Source organism: Mauremys mutica, chromosome 25, assembly GCF_020497125.1.
Source record: "Mauremys mutica isolate MM-2020 ecotype Southern chromosome 25, ASM2049712v1, whole genome shotgun sequence".
In the NCBI taxonomy this organism is placed as follows: Eukaryota; Metazoa; Chordata; order Testudines; family Geoemydidae; genus Mauremys; species Mauremys mutica.
This window is the reverse complement of record NC_059096.1, coordinates 12,890,455-12,909,996: the sequence shown is the minus strand read 5'-3', so window position 1 is coordinate 12,909,996 and position 19,542 is coordinate 12,890,455. Positions and strand designations below refer to the sequence as shown.

The 19,542-nt window shown below is 43.9% G+C and overlaps 1 protein-coding gene across 3 annotated transcripts in view; it reads left to right on the top strand.

Annotated features, from left to right (window-relative positions):
- The window catches only part of NSF (N-ethylmaleimide sensitive factor, vesicle fusing ATPase), a 154,264-nt gene that overhangs the window by 100,704 nt on the left and 34,018 nt on the right, over positions 1-19,542 (top strand). For all 3 annotated transcript variants that reach the window (XM_044999730.1, XM_044999729.1, XM_044999727.1), the window contains exons 13-17: positions 6,489-6,584; positions 7,309-7,465; positions 9,879-10,012; positions 16,970-17,036; positions 19,055-19,134. In XM_044999730.1, the coding sequence (XP_044855665.1) occupies positions 6,489-6,584; positions 7,309-7,465; positions 9,879-10,012; positions 16,970-17,036; positions 19,055-19,134 (534 nt within the window). The remainder of the gene's footprint in view (positions 1-6,488; positions 6,585-7,308; positions 7,466-9,878; positions 10,013-16,969; positions 17,037-19,054; positions 19,135-19,542) is intronic.

Here is a 19,542-nt window from a genome sequence, read left to right as displayed (position 1 = left end):
GAGCAAGTCCACAAATAACTTTTATCGCACCCTGAACTAGTGCCAGTTGTCTTCACCCCTTTCTGCCCCCTACACAATAGATCAAGTAGACAAGGGTCTCTCCAACACTAAGTCCAAGAAGGCCACAGGAATGGACGGAATATATCCAGAATTCCTGAAGAATCTTTGCCCAAAGGCAAGAAGGTGTCTGGCAGACTTCTTCAACAACATCCAGTCATCTGGCATAATAACAAGAGTGGAAAGTAGCCAAGATCATAACCATTTTGAAGTCCAAAAAAGAGGCCACCAATCCAAAAAGCTACCAGCCCATCTCTCTCCTTTGCAGTTGTTATAAACTATTGGAGCAGCTCCTACTTCAAAGGTTACAGCCAACACTGGAGCAACTGGTCTCCAATGAGCAAGCCAGATATAGAACCAGTTGTAACTGCTGTGACCAGGTGCTGGCCTTAACCAGCTACATAGAAATCAGCTACCAGTGAAAATTAAAAACAGTGGCATCCTTCTTTGACCTTTCTTCTGCATACAATACTGTGTGGCACAAAGGTCTCCTGCTGAATCAGGTTCCCATGCCAATCACCAACAGACTCATCACCGGGTTGCTGAGTAACAGGAGATTCACCGTTCCCCTTGGTGAATCTGCCAGTAAATCATGGAGATTGAACAACGTTCTCCCACAGGGATCCATTTTAGTGCCCACACTGTTCAGTTTCTATACCAGACACACTGTGGACATGTCATTCCATAAATTCATTTATGCAGAGAATTTTGTGCTAGAAATACAAGTGCCCTCTCTGAAGGCCACAGAAAAGGTCATGAACAACCACCTCCAGATACTTGAGACATATTTCAAAGCTTGTTGACTGAAACCCAGTATTTTGAACACACTTGTCTCTGCCTTCCACTGGAATACGCAGGAGGCTGAAGTGCTGCTGAAAGTGGGCTTTTGTGGTCTGCCTCTTTCACATGACCACAATCCACAGTAACTTGGGGTTACCCTCAATTGGATGCTGAGCTATCAGCAACACTGAAAAGAAGATAAAGAAAAGGATTAACATCATCCAGGAGCTCGCTGGCACATCCTGGGGATGTGATGTACACATGTTTTGAACATTTGTACAAGCTCTGGTCTTGCCAACAGCAGAGTATTGCATGCCAGTTTGGCGCAACAGTTCCACACCAATCTCGTTGACACTGAAATTAACGCTGCGTGCTGGATTGTTAGTGGCTCTCTCAAATCAATACCAATACTCTTGCTTTCAGTTTTGGCGAGCATTGTGCCAGCATTGCAGTGGTCTAGAAACACAACTAAGATCCTGGCTGCTCCAGACCTGCCAATACACCAAAGCTGCAGTGCACTGCCACATTCCAGTGTACTGCTCAAATCGATGAAGCCTTTTTGGATACATGTGTCAATGCTATAGGACAGTGGAAAGGATGTCAGCACTCACTGGCTTGGATTGTGGCCACTTGTTTGTCCCAAACAAAGATCTGATTGAAGAGCCAACAAAAGAAATCCTGGGATTTTGCCTTCCCTGTGGGCAGTGGATTGTATTCCAACTGCATTTGGACAATGCACAGAAAGTGTGGCTATGTCCTTCACAAATGGAAAATCAAAGAATCACCCAATTGTGACCACAAAGGACAGATTTAAAGTGATTATAAGGGATAGCAAAGAGATCAAAGCAGATTACTGAGCAAATAAAACAAAAACGCAAACTAATCTTAATACACTACAGAAACTGGCTACAAGTAGTAATTTCTTACCCTAAATGTTGTTTTAAGCAGGTTGCAGAGTTTCTTGTAGACAAACTACTCTTGTTTTCAGCTTAGAACTCCAGATATTCCTTTCATAGGCCAGAAACCTTCCAGCCTGGGTCCAGTCCTTTCTTTCCCAGATCAGGTGTTTTCAGCAGTCATCTTGGGTGGAGATTCAGTGAAGAACTGGCCTAGATTAACTCACTTCCCTGCCTTAAATACGATTTACATATGGCGGGAGTCCTTTATTTCCCAGTTTGATGGGGTTCAGTACCAGTTGACATCACATGACCCCCGCAGTGTCAAAGAGGCATCTGAGGAAGCTTCTCAGGAAGGTGGGAGATTAGCATTGTCAGAGTCCCATTGTTTTCCCTAATGGCCCAAGCAGGCTGATTGCCTACTGTCTGGTGGGCGTAAACACAGTTCTAATTGTTACACAGTCAACATTCCTAACTTCAGATACAGAAATGATACCTGCATACAAATAGGCTAATCATAATCAGTACATCATAACCTTTCCAGTGATACCATCTTGCATAAGACTTATCTTAATTATGCCATATTCATATCATAACATTATCTCTATGAAGAATATGGGATGTAGTGTCAGAGAAGGATCTTCCACAACCTCTCTAGGTAGTCTGTTCCATTGTCCTCCTGTTCTTACAGTTAGGAAGTTTTTCCTGAGATTTAATCTAAATCTGCTATGCTGGAATTAGAAGCCATTGCCTCTTGTCCTGCCCTCTGTGGCAAGAGAGAACAACTTTTCTCCATCTTTTTTAGGGCAACTTTTCAAGTATCTGAAGACTGCTGTCATTCATGTCCTCCCTTAACCTCCTCTTTTCCAAACTAAACATATCCATTTCCTTCGGCCTTTGCTTGTATGGCTGCATTCCATCCCTTTGATCATCTTTGTCACTCGCCTCTGGATCCTTTCTAGTTTCTCTATATCCTTTCTATACATTGGTGACCAAAATTCGACACAGCACTTCAGCTGAGGCCTAACCAGCGGTACTATCATCTCCCGTGATTTACATGCTATCCTCTGTTAATGCAACCTAAAATTGCATTTGCTTTTTTTGAAACAGCATCGCAGTGTTGGCTAATATTGAGGTTGTGATCCACCACAACTCCCATTTCCTTCTCAGCAGTGGTGCTGCCGACCCATTTATCCCCCATTCTGGATTTGTGCATTTTATTTTTCTTCCCTAAGTGTAGCACCTTATGTTTCTTTTCTGAATTTAATTTTGGTTGTCTATAGCCCAGTTCTCCAGTTTATCAAGATCCATCTGAATTTTTGCTCTTTCCTCCAAAGCGTTGGCAACCACCCTATCTCTGTCTTAGGCAAATTTGATCAGTATGCGCTCTATACCTACATCCAGGTCATTAATAAAAGAATTAAACAAAACTGGACCCAGAACAGATCCCTGCAGAGCCCCACTTGAGACCTCCCTCCAACCTGACATACATTCCAATTATGTAGGCACTTCATGATAGTTACGCCAAGTTCGCATTTCTCCAGCTTACTCATCAGAATATCATGTCAGACTGTTTCAAAAGCCTTGCTGAAGTCCAAGGTTTATTATGTCCACCACATTCCCCCATCCATCAGATCAGTTACCCTGTTAAAGAAGGAAATCAAGTTGCTTTGGCATGACTTGTTCTTAGTAAATCCATGAGGACTCACCCCTTCATCTTTCCAGGTATTTGCAAATTGAATGTTTTATACATTGCTCTAGTAGCTTCTCAGGTATCAAGATAGGCTGACTGGTCGATAGTTCCCTGGCTTCTCCTTTTCCCCCTTTTTAAAGATGGGCAGTACGTTAGCCTTTCTCCAGTCTTCCAGCACATCTCCTGTCATCCATGAGTTTGCAAATATTATTTGCCAGTGGTCCCGAGATTTCTTCAGCTAATCCTTTAGCACCTTTGGGTGAATAGTATCTGGCCCTGCTGGTTTGAATTCGTTCAAATTGGTCAGAAGATCTCTGAAGTGTTCTTTCCTTATCCCGACCGGCATCCCTTCCCCTTTATTGTCTATGAAAACTTTGCTAGTTGTCCTGTCATATGTTGTTTTTTGTGAGAAGACTGAAACAAAGTAGGCATTGAGCAGCTCTGCCTTCTTATCATCTTCCATTACCAGCTCACCTTCTCCATTGAGCAGTGGTGCCCCACCGTCCATTGGATAAGCTTAGTTCAGTTCTCTTCAAAGGTTTCTGATACAGAGCTCTGGAACCCATCAATCTCTAGTCATGCCGTGCCTGGTCTGTGTATGAGCCAGAGGCAATATAAACTTCCCCGCTTTACCAGTGTACAGCCCTGGTCTCATAATGCCATCTCGAGGAATCATAGGGGAGTCTGGTCTCCATGGTCCATCCATAACTCTGCGCCTCTGTTGACACTCAGTGAGGGAAAACACTCATTGATTGGACTTGTCAGATGTGTCCATCGTGTCTCAGGGTGCACAGACAGAAATTAAGCTGAAATACTTACAATACATGCAGACAACTTACTCTCACTCTGAGAGTTAATGCTACCTTCACAAGTCACAGCATGAGATGTATAGGCGGTAATGAGTTTCAGGTACTGTCAGCATCTCGACTGGATTTGGGCCCAGTGAAGGTCTTTGAATCCCAAATACTAATCTCCTGAGCCATTCAATCACCATGGTGCATTTAAATGTCCTTGTAGACATTGCTGGTGCCTGGTGTAGTAAGGGTCAGAAGTCACTTTCACTGTGAAATATGTTCAGTTTGGAGAAAAAGAGTAAAATCTGTTTAAATCCCAAAATAACAAATATAAAACTAAAATCGCATATTATGGGAAATCTATAGAAAGGATCACGAAATCTGTCCAAGGTATGCTGTGATAGACACATCCCCTGATGACAGTAAGTAAAACGAAGTTACTGTGTTTCAGACTTGACTTCACCACTTTATAGGAAAATCATTTTTTTCACATCTTATTGACGTCTGTCCCCCTTCATACTTACACCTTCTCCTTGTATCTGCGAACCACTGCTCAGGATCTGTAGGCAACTGTGGCAGTTGTAAGAGCCAGTTCTTTTATCTCCATCATGTTAAGACCTGAAAAGTTGCTTTAAATCCATGTATGACTCCTCATTGCTGCCCAGGGCAGTCAAGATTTCAAAGTGCCGTCAGTGAGGATGGTTTGTACAGAAAGGAGCTGTTCACATTCTGATGAAAAGATTCTGCAGCCTGTGAAGGCTCTTTCCTGAGAATATGTTGACAGTGAGTTAAAATGCACTGTGATTGTAGTGTGGGCAACACAACATGACATACCAGTGTCACCTGTGCATTTCATTGTGACTGACAAGCCATTTGTAAGGGATGAGAAGGGCCCCAGTGTCTCTGCCAGTCTAGGATCTATATACTCCTACTCACTACTTTTTACAGCTTACCTGTTAGTTCTTGGGAGAGCTGAACTGAAGGAAATGGGACTCCTTTTTTCACCTGGAATAGGCAATTCTTGATGTGAGGGGTATGTGTGAGACTTCCCAGCTGGGTTCAGCTCTTCTAAACAGTATTAATTGTTCCATTTTTAAGAAGGCAGTTTGATCCTAAATTAAAATGGGCTCTCATCTCATCTGATGTAAATATAGGAAAAGAAGCAAGAGATCAAACATTTAGGGTTTTAAAATTCCTATGTAAAGACAAAAAGAACAGGAGTACTTGTGGCACCTTAAAGACTAACAAATTTATTTTAGCATGAGCTTTCGTGAGCTACAGCTCACTTCTTCGGATGCATAGAATGGAACACACAGACAGGAGATATTTATACATACAGAGAACATGAAAAGGTGGAAGTATGCATAACAACAGGAAAAGTCTAATCAATTGAGATGAGCTATCATCAGCAGGAGGAAAAAAAACTTTTTGAAGTGATAATTAAGATGGCCCATAGAAGGTGTGAGGAGAACTTAACATAGGGAAATAGATTCAGTTATTGTAATGACCCAACCATTCCCAGTCTTTGTTTAGGCCAGAGTTAATTGTATCTAATTTGCATATTAATTCGAGTTCAGCAGTTTCTCTTTGGAGTCTGTTTTTGAAGTTTTTTTGTTGCAAAATTGCCACCTTCAAGTCTGTCACTGAGTGGTTAGAGAGGTTGAAGTGTTCTCCCACTGGTTTTTGAATGTTATGATTCCTGATGTCAGATTTGTGTCCATTTATTCTTTTGCGTAGAGACTGTCCGGTTTGGCCAATGTACATGGCAGAGGGGCATTGCTGGCACATGATGGCATATATCACGTTGGTAGATGTGCAGTTCTCCAGGAGAACTTGGAGACATGTCTGGCCTCTCTTAGATCCAAAAAGACAGTTCTTGAGGGATTGGGTGGGAGCATGGTCAGAGTGGAGAAGTGAGAGCCAGGAATTCCAGGACCACATCTTGTGAAGTGATGAACACCCTGCAGGATGAGGCCCTTAAACTCCATCCCTCCGTTTCCCACCCTGTAAAATGTTACTGCTTCACAACCTGACATGGACGTGAGAACTAGCTAATGGCCATGATTCACACTGGAGATGAAAACTACTCCAAGAGTACTCAATATTTGTGTTTGAAATGTGTTGCTAAAGAAGATTTCTTTAGGTTTTACTGGTGTATAATTAACTACAGAATCAAAATCCTAAGAATACAGGATGATGTTGAACAACATCCTTGAGATAACGTACTCTCAGACTGTATGTTAACCCATTTCCTTGTAATTTAATTAGGCCACCACCAAAGTGGAAGTGAATATGGAGACGGCAGAGTGTCTGCGTGTGACAAGGGGAGACTTCTTAGCCTCTCTGGAGAATGATATCAAGCCGGTGAGTGGGGCCTATTTAATTCATATAGTAAAGCAGTGCGCGCTGGAGGAGAACACGTGCTTCCTTAGTCAACGAATACAGCAACCACTTCAGATCTGTGCACATGCACAAATGTAATGTTGCAGCATGGCTTTTGAGATCATTTCTGTGGCTTAATACAATTGAATACTGTTCAACAGGAATGAACTGAGACTCTGTCTCTTTCCTAGCATTTTAGGGCTCTATTCTGCAGCCTCTCTGCGCATGGGAAGTGTTAAATAGAGCGATTGCAAGAGTGGGCCTTTCCCTTGGCAGTACACACTAGTTGGTCTTTGGCCTAATCTCATTGAAATCAATGAGAGATTTTTCAGTGGCAGGAGGATTAGGGCTCTGATGAAGAGAACTTGATATCTTTTAGTAAAGCCTAGATGATTTCAGAACCTAATGGTAATTTACATAGGGATAGATGATGATATTGTATTTGATTACTGAGGTTACCATATGCTAAATAGGCACTAACATCTTATTTTATGGTCCTTTAGGACAACCTGTACTACATCACTGGTAAATCTATGATTTAACTGCTCACTCAGCTAAAATGTGTACCAAAATCTCTCATAATTATATTGAAAAAGCCCACCAGAGCACCTGTCACTCTAGTTTTGTCTACTGGCCCATGCTATGTTTTCCTTTGATCAAACAAGACTCACTACTGAGAATAATTTTTTCATCTTACGAAACACAGGCATTTGGAACGAACCAGGAGGATTACGCAAGTTATATCATGAATGGCATTATCCAGTGGGGAGACCCTGTAACAAGGGTGCTGGAAGATGGAGAATTGCTTGTCCAGCAAACCAAAAACAGTGACCGCACTCCGCTGGTTAGCGTTCTTTTAGAAGGTGAGTTTAGGGGTACTACTCTCTGAAAGTGAGTAACACACACAATCTAATCTGTGCAGTTATCACATACAAGTACGTGGACTAGGCATCCGGTAGTGTGTGAAGGCCACTTATCAGAATGAAAAGTATCATTAGTAACTGGCCAAATGACTAGATGAGTGACTGTTGCATCAGATATTAAAATAGGTTTATCTGGTTCTGAGGGAGACTGGGACATTGTCCATCCTGTGCCTCCTCTTGGAACACTAGAGCAGGGTGAATAATTTGTAACTAATAACCTGTTTGATTGGTTTTGACTTTGAATTGATTTGATACCTTGAATAGAGGGGAATTGATTGGTACTGGTGAGGCCACATCTGGAGTACTGCATCCAGTTTTGGGCCCCCCCCCCCTACAGAAAGGAAGTAGACAAACTGAAGAGAGTCCAGCGGAGGGCAATGAAAATGATTAGGGGGCTGGGGCACATGACTTATGAGGAGAGGCTGAGGGAACTGGGTTTGTTTAGTCTGCAGAAGAGATGAGTGAGTGGGGATTTGATAGCAGCCTTCAACTACCTGAAGGGGAGTTCCAAAGAGGATGGAGCTCGGCTGTTCTCAGTGGTACCAGATGACAGAACAAGGAACAATGGTCTCAAGTTGCAGTGGGGGAGGTCCAGGTGGGTGTGATGAGGCAAGGCCAGATGGCTATAGTAAAATAGTGAGGAACAAGTATGTTAGCCCCAGGCTAAACAAAACCCTGGTACATGGTAACCAAATGGCAGTTGTTCCAGGTTAATCAAGACACCTAGAGCCAATTAAGATCCTTCTAGAAGGCAGTGGAGATAGCTAGGTTGATTGGGACACCTGAAGCCAATCAAGGGCTGGCTGGAACTAGTTAAAAGCTTCCCAGTAGTCAGTGAGGCATGCATATCAGGAGTGGTAGGAGGAAGCCGCACCGTTGGAGGAACTAAGCAGTACAAATTCATATCAAGCGCAAGGAAGGAGGCCCTGAGGTAACGCTGAAGGAGATATTGAGTGGGGGCTGCTGTGGGGAAGTGGCCCAGGGAATTGTACACATCCTATTTCCAAATAGTCAGCTACCATAGCTGCTACTATTAGGGTCCCTGGACTGGAGCCCAGGTAGAGGGTAGGCCTGGGCTCCATCCTCCCCTCCCCGATTAATCACTGAAACTGGAAGACAACAGAGAGTGTGCGAGGGAGGGTAGCTTCTCCTCACTTCCCTCGCTGGCTTATGATGAAAATGGCTCACTAAGCTGTGACTCTTGCCTCTAGAGAGGGAAGGGCTACGTGGATGGTCACAGTGAGCCTCTGAGACTAGCGAAATCTGCCCGGAAACGTTGGACCCATGGAGACAAAGACAGAGCTTTATCACATGGGATATTAGGAAATAGTATTTCACTAGTAGGGTGGTGAAGCACTGGAATGGGTTTCCTAGGGAGGAGATGGAATCTCCATCCTTAGAGGTTTTTAAGGCCCAGCTTGACAAAGCCCTGGCTGGGATGGTTTAGTTGGGGTTGGTCCTGCTTTGAGCAGGGAGTTGGACTAGATGACCTCCTGAGGTCCCTTCCAACCATAATAATCTATGATTCTATGATATGTTACTTGAAGTTATTCACTGAGTAGCTCCTGAGAGTAAGTCTTTCGTTTGTTGCTTGTTCGTGAGCAGTTTGTTGCTACTGTGTGACCCACCTACATTTTGTATTTAGTCCATTTGGTTGGGCAAATAGGATGTATGTTATGTTTTTGATACCTGGTTGAATTAGGTTTCTGGTGTGAGTTTCCTGTTACAAACTCCACTTTTGCCTTCCACAGATATTTTCTACATTTACACAGAATTTCTGCCAGCCACCTCGTTTGCAAATGCACAAGGGGCATCAATGTAATTTAAGAAAATTCATTTAAAATCCAAGCAAATGTGTCCAGTGTTTTGTAGTAGTCAGCCAGCTCAATGAGAGTCGCAGGATATTTTTGGTTCTTGGGTTTTTTTGCAAGTTGCACTCTTTGGAGTCCAAATAGTCTCTGTAAATCAGTGGTTCTCAAACTTTTCTATTAGTGACCCCTTTCAGCCAGGAAGCCTCTGAGTGTGACACCCTTTATAAATTAAAAACATTTTTTTATATATTTAACACTATTATAAATGCTTGAGATGAAGCAGGATATGGGATGGATGCTGACAGGTTGCAACCCCCCACATAACCTCGTGACCCCTTTTGAGAAGCCCTGCTGTGAATGAGCCCATTTGGAAAGCAATGCTGTACAGGAGCTAAGGAAGGAGAGCAGAGAGTCACTTTAAAAAGTCAGGTCCCTGTGAATAAGATTATTAACTTGCTCAAGTCCATCCAGTTTACCTTGAGCCTTGCAAAATCTATTTTTCCCTCTTTCTGACTTGAATCTCTTGTATCTCTTCCTGCCAGGTCCCCCACATAGTGGAAAGACTGCTTTGGCAGCAAAGATTGCAGAAGAATCCAACTTTCCATTTATTAAGATCTGTTCTCCTGATAAGACAATTGGCTTTTCTGAAACTGCAAAGTGCCAAGCTATGAAGAAGGTACCGTGGGTATAAGTGTATTTTTCTGAACCTGATTCTTGTGCACTCTGACATGGGATTGAAAAATGACTTTGCCCTAAATTGTGCTCTCCATTCTGAAAGTAGACTTACCCCCAGCTCCTCCCCTTCCTCGTATGCATGTTCTTGTTTAGCAGGCTGTGGAGCCTGAGTAACTTGATACAGGACCCCGAAGAAGACAGTTAGCTGCTCTGAATGGCTGCAGGGTTCCCGAGCTGGGGGAACTAGGGAAAAGACCAAAATGAGGTCAACGGTTCAGAGGGCTCTGATAGTCTTGAACAGTTAGATTTGCAGGCCCAAATGCAGGTTTTCCTACGCAACCTGGATAAGCAAGAGGAACAAATCCAGTGCTTAAAAGACAGACAGCCATTTGATTGTGGCTAAGATGGGGCAAATGAATCCACACACTGAAAAGCAAGTGCAACATTCATCCGAGGAAACTCCCAAGTTGGCCTCCAAGAAGCCCAATAGTTGAAGAAAGGACAGTAGTACTTGCATAAACAGGCGAAGTCTTAGCTGGAGGAAAAGTGGAAATCTTTGCAACTCTGGAACCAGAAACTGCAACAGCATCGCAGGCCGCTGTGCAGTCTCTTTGAGGCGCAGGACCAATTGCAGAGCCAGCAGCAGAAGCAAGAGATGGCTCTGCAAGCTGGGACCAGATCTAGATGTTGAAGATCCAGGAGATGAAGCTGCTGAGGGACCATATCGTAGTGCTAAGCAGCAGTAGAGTGAATAAGAGATGCCCAGGGTACCAGGGGACAACCTCGACACTCAGCTGCAAGAATCCCTCTGAGACAACAGGTGCATCATGGAACAGTTTAAGGCACTAGAAAGGCTAAAGATGATGTCTCAGGAGAGGACAGAGGAACACAAGAGCACTAACACAAGGAAGAGATGGAAGAGCCCCAGGATCGCAAAGAAGGGCAGTGGTTGGAATTAGAGATAATGTGCAGGAAACTTAAGAAAGACTCTACTGATCTGTGTGCTCAGAGTGCTGATCTGCAGGCTCATATCACAGAGTTCATAAGACAATTGGCCAAGAAGGAAGAGGAACTATAAGCAGCCGTGGCTAAGGTGGAAGAGGATGCAACCCAGAAAAACATGGCACAGAAAGCAGTCCATGAGCTCAGGTCACTAAACTTCAAGGAGACCTGGAGTTGGAGTGAGCAGCCAGAAGCAAAGTGGAAAACCAGAAGCAGGAGTGAGGGCTGGTCTACACTAAGGGGGAAAGTCGATATAAGATACGCAACTTCAGCTACGTGAATAACGTAGCTGAAGTCGAAGTATCTTATATTGATCACTTACCCGTCCTCACGGCGCGGGATCGATGTCCGGGGCTCTCCATGTCGACTCCGCCACCGCCGTTCGCGGTGGTGGAGTTCCGGAATCGATAGCGCGTTCGGGGATCGATATATCGCGTCTAGATGAGACGCGATATATCGATCCCTGAAAAATCGATCGCTACCCGCCGATACGGCGGGTAGTGAAGACGTAGCCTGAGAGAGGAACCGGAAGCACTAGAAAAGGAGCCAGAAGGTACACTAGAGACTCCACTGTTGCACAAACCTGGGCCAGTCCCCTATGTTGGAGTCTTCAGTCTTTTGAGTGTCTTTGTTGCTTGTAGCATAGGTAGGGGCAGGAGAAGGCCAAGCATGGTGCCCTGTGTTCTGTTTTATACCCTCAGTCCATGTGCTTGGAGACCACAAGTCCAGGCATCTCTGGGTGGGCATTGCTGAGTCACCAGGCAAGGTTGAGCAATTCCCCTGGTGTGTGGCCTTATGTAGGTGAGTCATTGAATTGTAACTTCTCTGCTGGAGAATGGCTGGTGATGTCTGTTTAGCACCCATCCGGGTGTTGGTTACCTCCCTTGTCATTGTCTCTGGAGAGATAGTATCTGGGTGCTTCCCAAAGCCATAGCATATTTTAGTGGGAACCATACAACACATTCTCATAACGTCATATGCACTGATGATATACATATTTAGATGGAACAATGGGTTTCAGCAGATCATAACCTTTCCCATGATACCTCACGTAATGCTTTATATGCAATATCACAATTATATGTAAATGAGGAATATGAGGGCTACAGGGTGCTCCCCTGAGGTATAGAATGTCACACCCTCTGCCTTAACAAAAAAGAGATTTGTTGGTGTTAAACTGAGTGACAGCAACATATCACCTCAGTGTGTTAGCCAAACAAACTTCCTGGGACTCTTTGCCTTGCAGGTAACCCTTGATACTCCCTAATCCCCAAACTCCTTGGAAGAGCATTCCTCTGCAGTATCCAGCCCTTGTCACTAGACACGCACAGAAATTGCCAGGTTTGCTGTCTCCAGAGACAGTATACACACCAGCTTGTTGGCTCAGCTGAGGAGGATTCACACTTTACTTTAACATATTGCACTGGTATGAATTTATAGTAAAACAAGAAAAAGAATTTATTATTAAAAGACAGAGATTTAAGTGATACTAAGCAAAGATAATATAAATTGAAAATGGCTACAAATAAAACAAAAGTATAATCATGATTAACCTGTGTCGTAGGTTAAGTATAAAACTGAACCTGCAGCACAGGTAAATCAAAATTCCTTTGTCTAGGAAAAAGCTGCTTGTCAACCCTGCCTGGGACACAGATTCTAAACATAATTTTAGTGCATGCATACAACTTTTTAATTGTTACCCATCAGTGAGTTTGTCAGCAGTCGCTATTACATACCAGCAAACCCTTTGCCAGTAGGTACTGAAGGACTCTTAGTCTCAGAGGCCAAGACTCAGACACAAATCCTGGAGAGGAGGCAGTGTAAATACAAGCAGTGAAGGAGCTGATAGAACTGCTGGAAGGAACCAAACAACTGATGGTGAACTTTGAGATGGCAAAGCAGGCTCTGGAGAGTGAGCGTGCAGAACTGTCCACTGGGGTGAGGATTCTTCTGCAGAGCAAAGAGGACTCTAAACACAAGCACAAGAAGGTGGAAGCCTAGATGCAAGAACTGAAAGTAAAATGTACTAAGTTTGAGTGTGCAGCTGGAGCTGGCTATGCAAGTCACCAGACTTCAGGGTGAGCTGGACAATGTCACAGGCCTTCTGAGCCAGAGAGCCGACCACTCAAGTCTGCATAAGATTTTGTTGCCTTAGAGTCACATCTTCAGGGTACTTAGAAGCGGTTTTTAATAATTGGAGATATACCAATCTCCTAGAACTGGAAGGGACCTCGAAAGGTCATCGAGTCCAGCCCCCTGCCTTCACTAGCAGGACCAATTTTTGCCCCAGATCCCTAAGTGGCCTCCTCAAGGATTGAACTCACAACCCTGGGTTTAGCAGGCCAATGCTCAAACCACTGAGCTATCCCTCCCCCCTAAAGGAGGAGATGGATCAGGAGCTGAGGCAGATGGAGGAGGAGGAGGAAAATGGCTCCAAACACCAGCAAAGGGAGAGGAGGCGAGGCTGTGAGGTCCACCTCCTGACTGAGAATCAGAGTCACCCAGCTCTAGGAGTGGAGGAGTAAAGGCATAAAGAAGAGAAAGCAGTGAAAGGACAGAGACTACAGGGAGATGTCTCATGGCAAGACAGCTGTCAGGCAGCAACGTGGTGCTCAGTACACACATTCACATCCCACTACGCTGGGGCCTTGCCATACTACAGACTGCACTTACTCTCACATCCTTGCACCCGCCTCCACACTGATCACTGCTCGCTACACACCTACATTTGGAATACATATAGGGACCATCACTCGAAGAACAGGAGAGACATACGACGCATGTGTGGGTCAGCAGACACTGCTACAAACCTTCTGGCTCCAGTGCACAGTGTTCATGCGCACCCACGTTTGGAATACAAATAGGGACAGCACATCTTTGATTGCACTCTTTAAATATATCAGAGGGATAAATACCAGGGAAGGAGAGGAATTATTTCAGCTCAGTGCTAATGTAGACACGAGGACAAACGGATATAAATTGTCAGTCAAGAAATTTAGGCTTGAAATTAGACGAAGGTTTCTAACCATCAGGGGAGTGCAATACTGGAACAGCCTACCGAGGGAAACAGTAGGGGCGAAGGACCTCCATGACTTTAAGATTAAGCTAGATAAGTTTATGGAGGAGATGGTATAATAGGATAACGGGCTTAGTCAATAGGTCAATTAAGTGCCAAACTGGTAAATAGTACAATGGGTCAATGATATGATATTCTTAACCTTTTTCCAGAGGGTATGGCTGGAGAGTCTTGCCCGCATGCTCGGGGTTCAGCTGACCGCCATATTTGGGGTCGGGAAGGAATTTTCCTCCAGGGCAGATTGGCAGTGTCCCTGGAGGTTTTTCGCCTTCCTCCGAAGCATGGGGCAGGGGTCGCTTGCTAAAGGAGTGGGTAGATCGGCTTATGTGGCCTGCATCTTGCAGGAGGTCAGACTAGATGATCATAATGGTCCCTTCTGATCTTGAATTCTATGATTCTATGATTCTATCTTGAAGAACTTCTGGTTACAGGTAAGTAACCTTCTCTTCCTCTGCTGAACCCATCTCACACACAATGCAAGAGGATCAGAAATGGGCTCTCAAGTCATTTTTTGGAGGCTGCAGGGATGAGATGTGGTCAGTAGTAATTTGAAACTCGGACAGGAAGTTAGGCTGGATGGAGGATGATCTTAACTCTGAAGAATGTGCCTGAGAGTGTATCTTGCCAGGCTACTCTTGAAGACACCGGGAGTGGTCTTATGTTTATTCATCAATGGGACAAGCCTGGTGCTCTTAATTGTCTCCGATGTGGCTGGAAGGACTAACCTTGAATTACAACATGTTCAAGGAACTTGTTTGATGTAAGAGCTACATGAGACATTGGGGAACACAACTTCTGGTCTCTGCATACTTTGACACAGACAAAAATATGACCAATGGACTTAGACTTCCTCAGGGCTGCTAAGCAGGAGGTGCTCTGCAGCTTGGAGGAAATGGTGCAGGGAAAGTGGTTGGCCAGCAGCTCTAGTGAAATCAACTAAGAAATTTGTCCTACTGAAGTGCCTGTATAGTCAGAAACGGACAGTAGACAGGGCCTGGGAGGGAGGTAAGTGAAAAGAGTGCAAAAAAAAAAGGGGATGGGTGGGGTACTCACTGTGTAAGGGACAGGCTGAAGCCTGCAGCCTGGGGATAATCAACAAGGCCCTGTCTGGCTTTGGACGCTGAGTTGTATATAAACAGGAACAGGAGACAGAGATAGAGAGGAGTAGAAGCCAAGCAGGCTGCAGTGGGTGACCATTCCGCGCTCAAGCACTTGGAGACACACCTGACCTGATTCAGAGACTTAGGTCTCAACTGTAAGTTTGGGGAACCCTGAGCCTGGATCCTGATGAACTGTTGTTACATGATTCTTGGAGTGAAACCGGATTAAAATGGGAAGTTGTATTTTATTAATAGTATGTTGGCTTCTCCTTGCCCTGGGCTGGTAAAGTAAGTCTTGTGCTGCTCCCCTTGAGGAAGGTAAAGCAGTGCCCACCTGCAAGGCCACACGGGGATGCAGTGGGGCGCTCAGTCACTGCCTGCACCGTTACAAGGAAACAATGGAAAGTCAGTTGAATTTAATATCAAAATAAATAAGATAAGCCTCAGCATCAGTCGGATTATTCATTTCTTCTTCAAGTGCTTGCTCGTGTTGATTCCATTCTAGGTATGTGTGTGCCCACATGCACAGTCATCGGAGACTTTTGCCTTAGATTTTTGGCCAGGATGATGCTGGCCTCGATAGAGCATGCTTCAAGCCACTACTTCCAAGGATCCTGCTTGTGAGTCACCTAGAATGGAATCGACATGAAGAAGCACTTGAAGAAGAAAAAACGGTTACCTGCTTTTTCATAACTGTTGTTCTTCGAGGTGTGTTGCTCATGTCCATTCCATTCCCTGCCCTCCTACCCCTCTGTCAGAGTTGTCAGCAAAAAGGAACTGAGAGGGTGTAGGGCTGGCAGTACCTAATATGCCAACGCATGAGCGCAGCATTCAAAGGGGTGCTACAGCCAAACCTACGGGTACGGCAAAGGCAAAATTCTCCGACAGCTGTGCGTGTGGGCGCGTGTGCACTTGGAATGGAATGGACACGAGCAACACATCTCGAAGAACAACAGGTACCAAAAGATAGGTAACCATTTTTTTCATACTTATTTCAATAAAAGCCTCCATTTTTAATTTAAATAAAGCTGCCGCCTCAAAGTGCTGCAGATCACCGTAGTTCTTGCTGTGATGGACATGGGGCAGATATGGAATAATTTAGAAATACTGATTCATGTTAATTTATCAGTACTGCATGTCACCAGGTCATGAGAAATATTTACTGAAATGTTTACGGTGTGGGAGTTAGTTTAATAATAAGGTGTTAGAGGGAGGGTAGCACATTGAGTTACACCTCTGGGTAAACAGTGCTGAAGGTTAAGAAACAATACCTGTGCTGTTAAGCTGTGAAGATGCTATTTACAAGTGCCAGATAATTTACAGAGCTCTTTTGCCTAGAACTAACAAATCAAAAAGACACTAAAGAGTTAAAAAGAGGATTCTGGGGAGAGTGGGGGGCAGTTGTTGGGGGGCTGTTTTGGGGGAAACAGATACAGAGACAGGCTGGATCTGAAGGACAGGCTCCTTCCTAAGCTGTCCGGGAGATGGTAAGCTTTAGGTAAGACAGACAAGCATATAGGCCTTTTAATGTTTCAAAACCCCTTTTTCCTGTTACGTGCTGGGATTTTGAGTTGCATGTTCATGCGCTGCCTGTTTGGTTGATAGACTGACCTCAGCCATCCTGAAATTGTCTGAGGTGCAGTCTGACACATAGCATCACAAAAGTACACAAGGCCATGTGTCCGAGGAACTTGAGGTATGTTCACATGTATATAATTGGACGGTCTTGGAGATCTCTTATGATGAGATTGTGACAATAATAAATTGTTTTTTTCCCTAGATCTTTGATGACGCATACAAGTCCCAGCTCAGCTGTGTGGTAGTCGATGACATTGAAAGGCTGCTAGGTGAGTCATAGAATTTTGGTTGCCCCGTGCAACAGACAAGGTAGTGTTACAAACCAGAAATGATTCAGGAACCGTAAGCGCGTATGGAGTCTAATCTAAGTATGATGATTCAAGAGCCTTGAATTGATCCTCCATGTTGGTCTAAAGATGTATCATTTCTGAACTCCAGCAGTAATATTCTTGTCTTCTACCTCAGTGTTGGCTTCATCTTGTTCTAAGGTATTTGAGTTGGTCATGGTGCTCCAGCCTCCATATGCATCATTTTAAACTAAATGAGATTTATAGTCTTAATTAACAAGTCAGAAAGGGGCCTGATTCTTCACTGCCTTGCACCTTTGAACAGACATTTACAACTGTGTAAAATACTACAGTAGAACCTCAGAGTTACAAACACCTCAGGAATGGAGGTTGTTCGTAACTCTGAACAAAACGTCATGGTGGTTCTTTCAAAAGTTTACAACTGAACATTGACTTAATACAATGAAACTTTACTATGCAGAAGAAAAATGCTGCTTTTAACCATCTTAATTTAAATGAAACAAGCAGAGAAACAGTTTCCTTACCTCGTCAAATCGTTTTTAAATTTCCCCTTTATTTTTTTAGTAGTTTACATTTAGCACAGTACTGTACTGTATTTGCTCTTTTTATTGTTTTTGTCTCTGCTGCTGCCTCATTGCGTACTTCCAGTTCCAAATCGGGTGTGTGATTGACTGGTCAGTTTGTAACTCTGAGGTTCTATTGTACCGTCAGTCTGAATAAGTGCAGAATTCCGACTTCTTAGCATTTTACACCCACTCGTCACAACTGGGACTTGCTGTACAAGGGGCAAGGCAGTGGGGCAGCTGCCCCAAGGTGTGTCCATTGTAGAAACCAAGACAATCTTAAGAGAACAGTAGAGTGACCATATAACTCAAGCACTGTAAGTCCAGGAATATGGTTTGTGCAGGAGTTGTGACCTGTATTACAGGTCTGATGCATTCATTGATTTTTTTTTTAATGCTTTTGGGTTCCTGGAATTGGATTTCTGCAGTATTTGTTTTTGTTAATGGATATGCCAAAAAAAAAAAAAAAAGAGAGAGAGAGAGAGACAGACACTTTTCAGGTAATAGACAGCGGGGAGGGATAGCTCCGTGGTTTGAGCATCGGCCTGCTAAACCCAGGGTTGTGAGTTCAATCCTTGAGGGGGCCATTTAGGAATCTGGAGGAAAATTAACTACTGGGATTGTTTAGTCTGCAGAAGAGAAGAGTGAGGGGGGATTTGATAGCTGCTTTCAACTACCCGAAAGGGGCTTCCAAAGAGGATGGATCTAGACTGTTCTCAGTGGTGGCAGATGACAGAACAAGGAGTAATGGTCTCAAGTTGCAGTGGGGGAGGTTTAGGTTGGATATTAGGAAAAACTTTTTCACTAGGAGGGTGGTGAAGCACTGGAATGGGTTACCTAGAGACGTGGTGGAATCTCCTTCCTTAGAGGTTTTTAAGGTCAGGCTTGACAAAGCCCTGGCTGGGATGATTTAGTTGGGAATTGGTCCTGCTTTGAGCAGGGGGTTGGAGGTAGATACCTCCTGAGGTCCCTTCCAACCCTGATAGTCTATGATTCTATATTGAAAGCCCTGGTTATTAATGCACTTTTGTGGGTGCAGATTTAGGTCATCCAAGAAAAATGATTTCCTCTCTATTTAGCCCACATACCTTACAATAAGGCAGCGTCTGTTCAGGAAATATTCAGAACTAGAATATGGGAGGTGTCCTGCAGTGAAAGGAAAGGCTACTGTGGAGAAGCAGTCGTACAGCAGGGCCTCACAAGCGACAAGAAAATAGGAACAGTGTGATCACTGAATTTAAAATCCAGTATTTTTTCCCGTTGCTTCATTGTGACTGCAAGGTTGAGAGTGAAGATTTCCCTTTAAACCACTCTGCTTTCCTTTGAGGAGCACAGTGGAATTTGAAAAGTGAACCAGAAACGTTTGATTCCTGCTGTACAACATTATCGTGTTTATTCGTGTTTTTTCCTTTCCAGATTATGTTCCTGTTGGACCACGATTCTCCAACTTGGTTTTGCAGGCCCTTCTCGTGTTGCTAAAAAAGGCACCTCCTCAGGTAAGAACGTTGTATGGTAGGAGGAGAGTTTCCATGATCATTGTCATTCCTAGAACTATCCTACAGGAGAGGTCTTCACGCCTGGCTGATGGACAATTAATTGTAGCAGTGGCTAACTGCTATTGGCTGAATAAAGGTTTTTAACTGAGTTTATCCTGATTCATTGTTGTTTATTTAGCAACACATTCAGCCCTGGATAGCTGCACATTGCTTAAGTAAGAAGGCAGCATGCTGAATACACAGCAAGTTTATAGAGTGAAGATTAAAATTCTCTGGTCATTGATTTGTCTGAGAATCAAACAGTAAATTCTAATCTTCCCAAACTCAGATCTAGTTGTCTCTCTTATCTAATTTAAAAAAAATGAATTTCCTCTGGTGTATGTAAGTGTTTTCAGTTGAGCATGGATT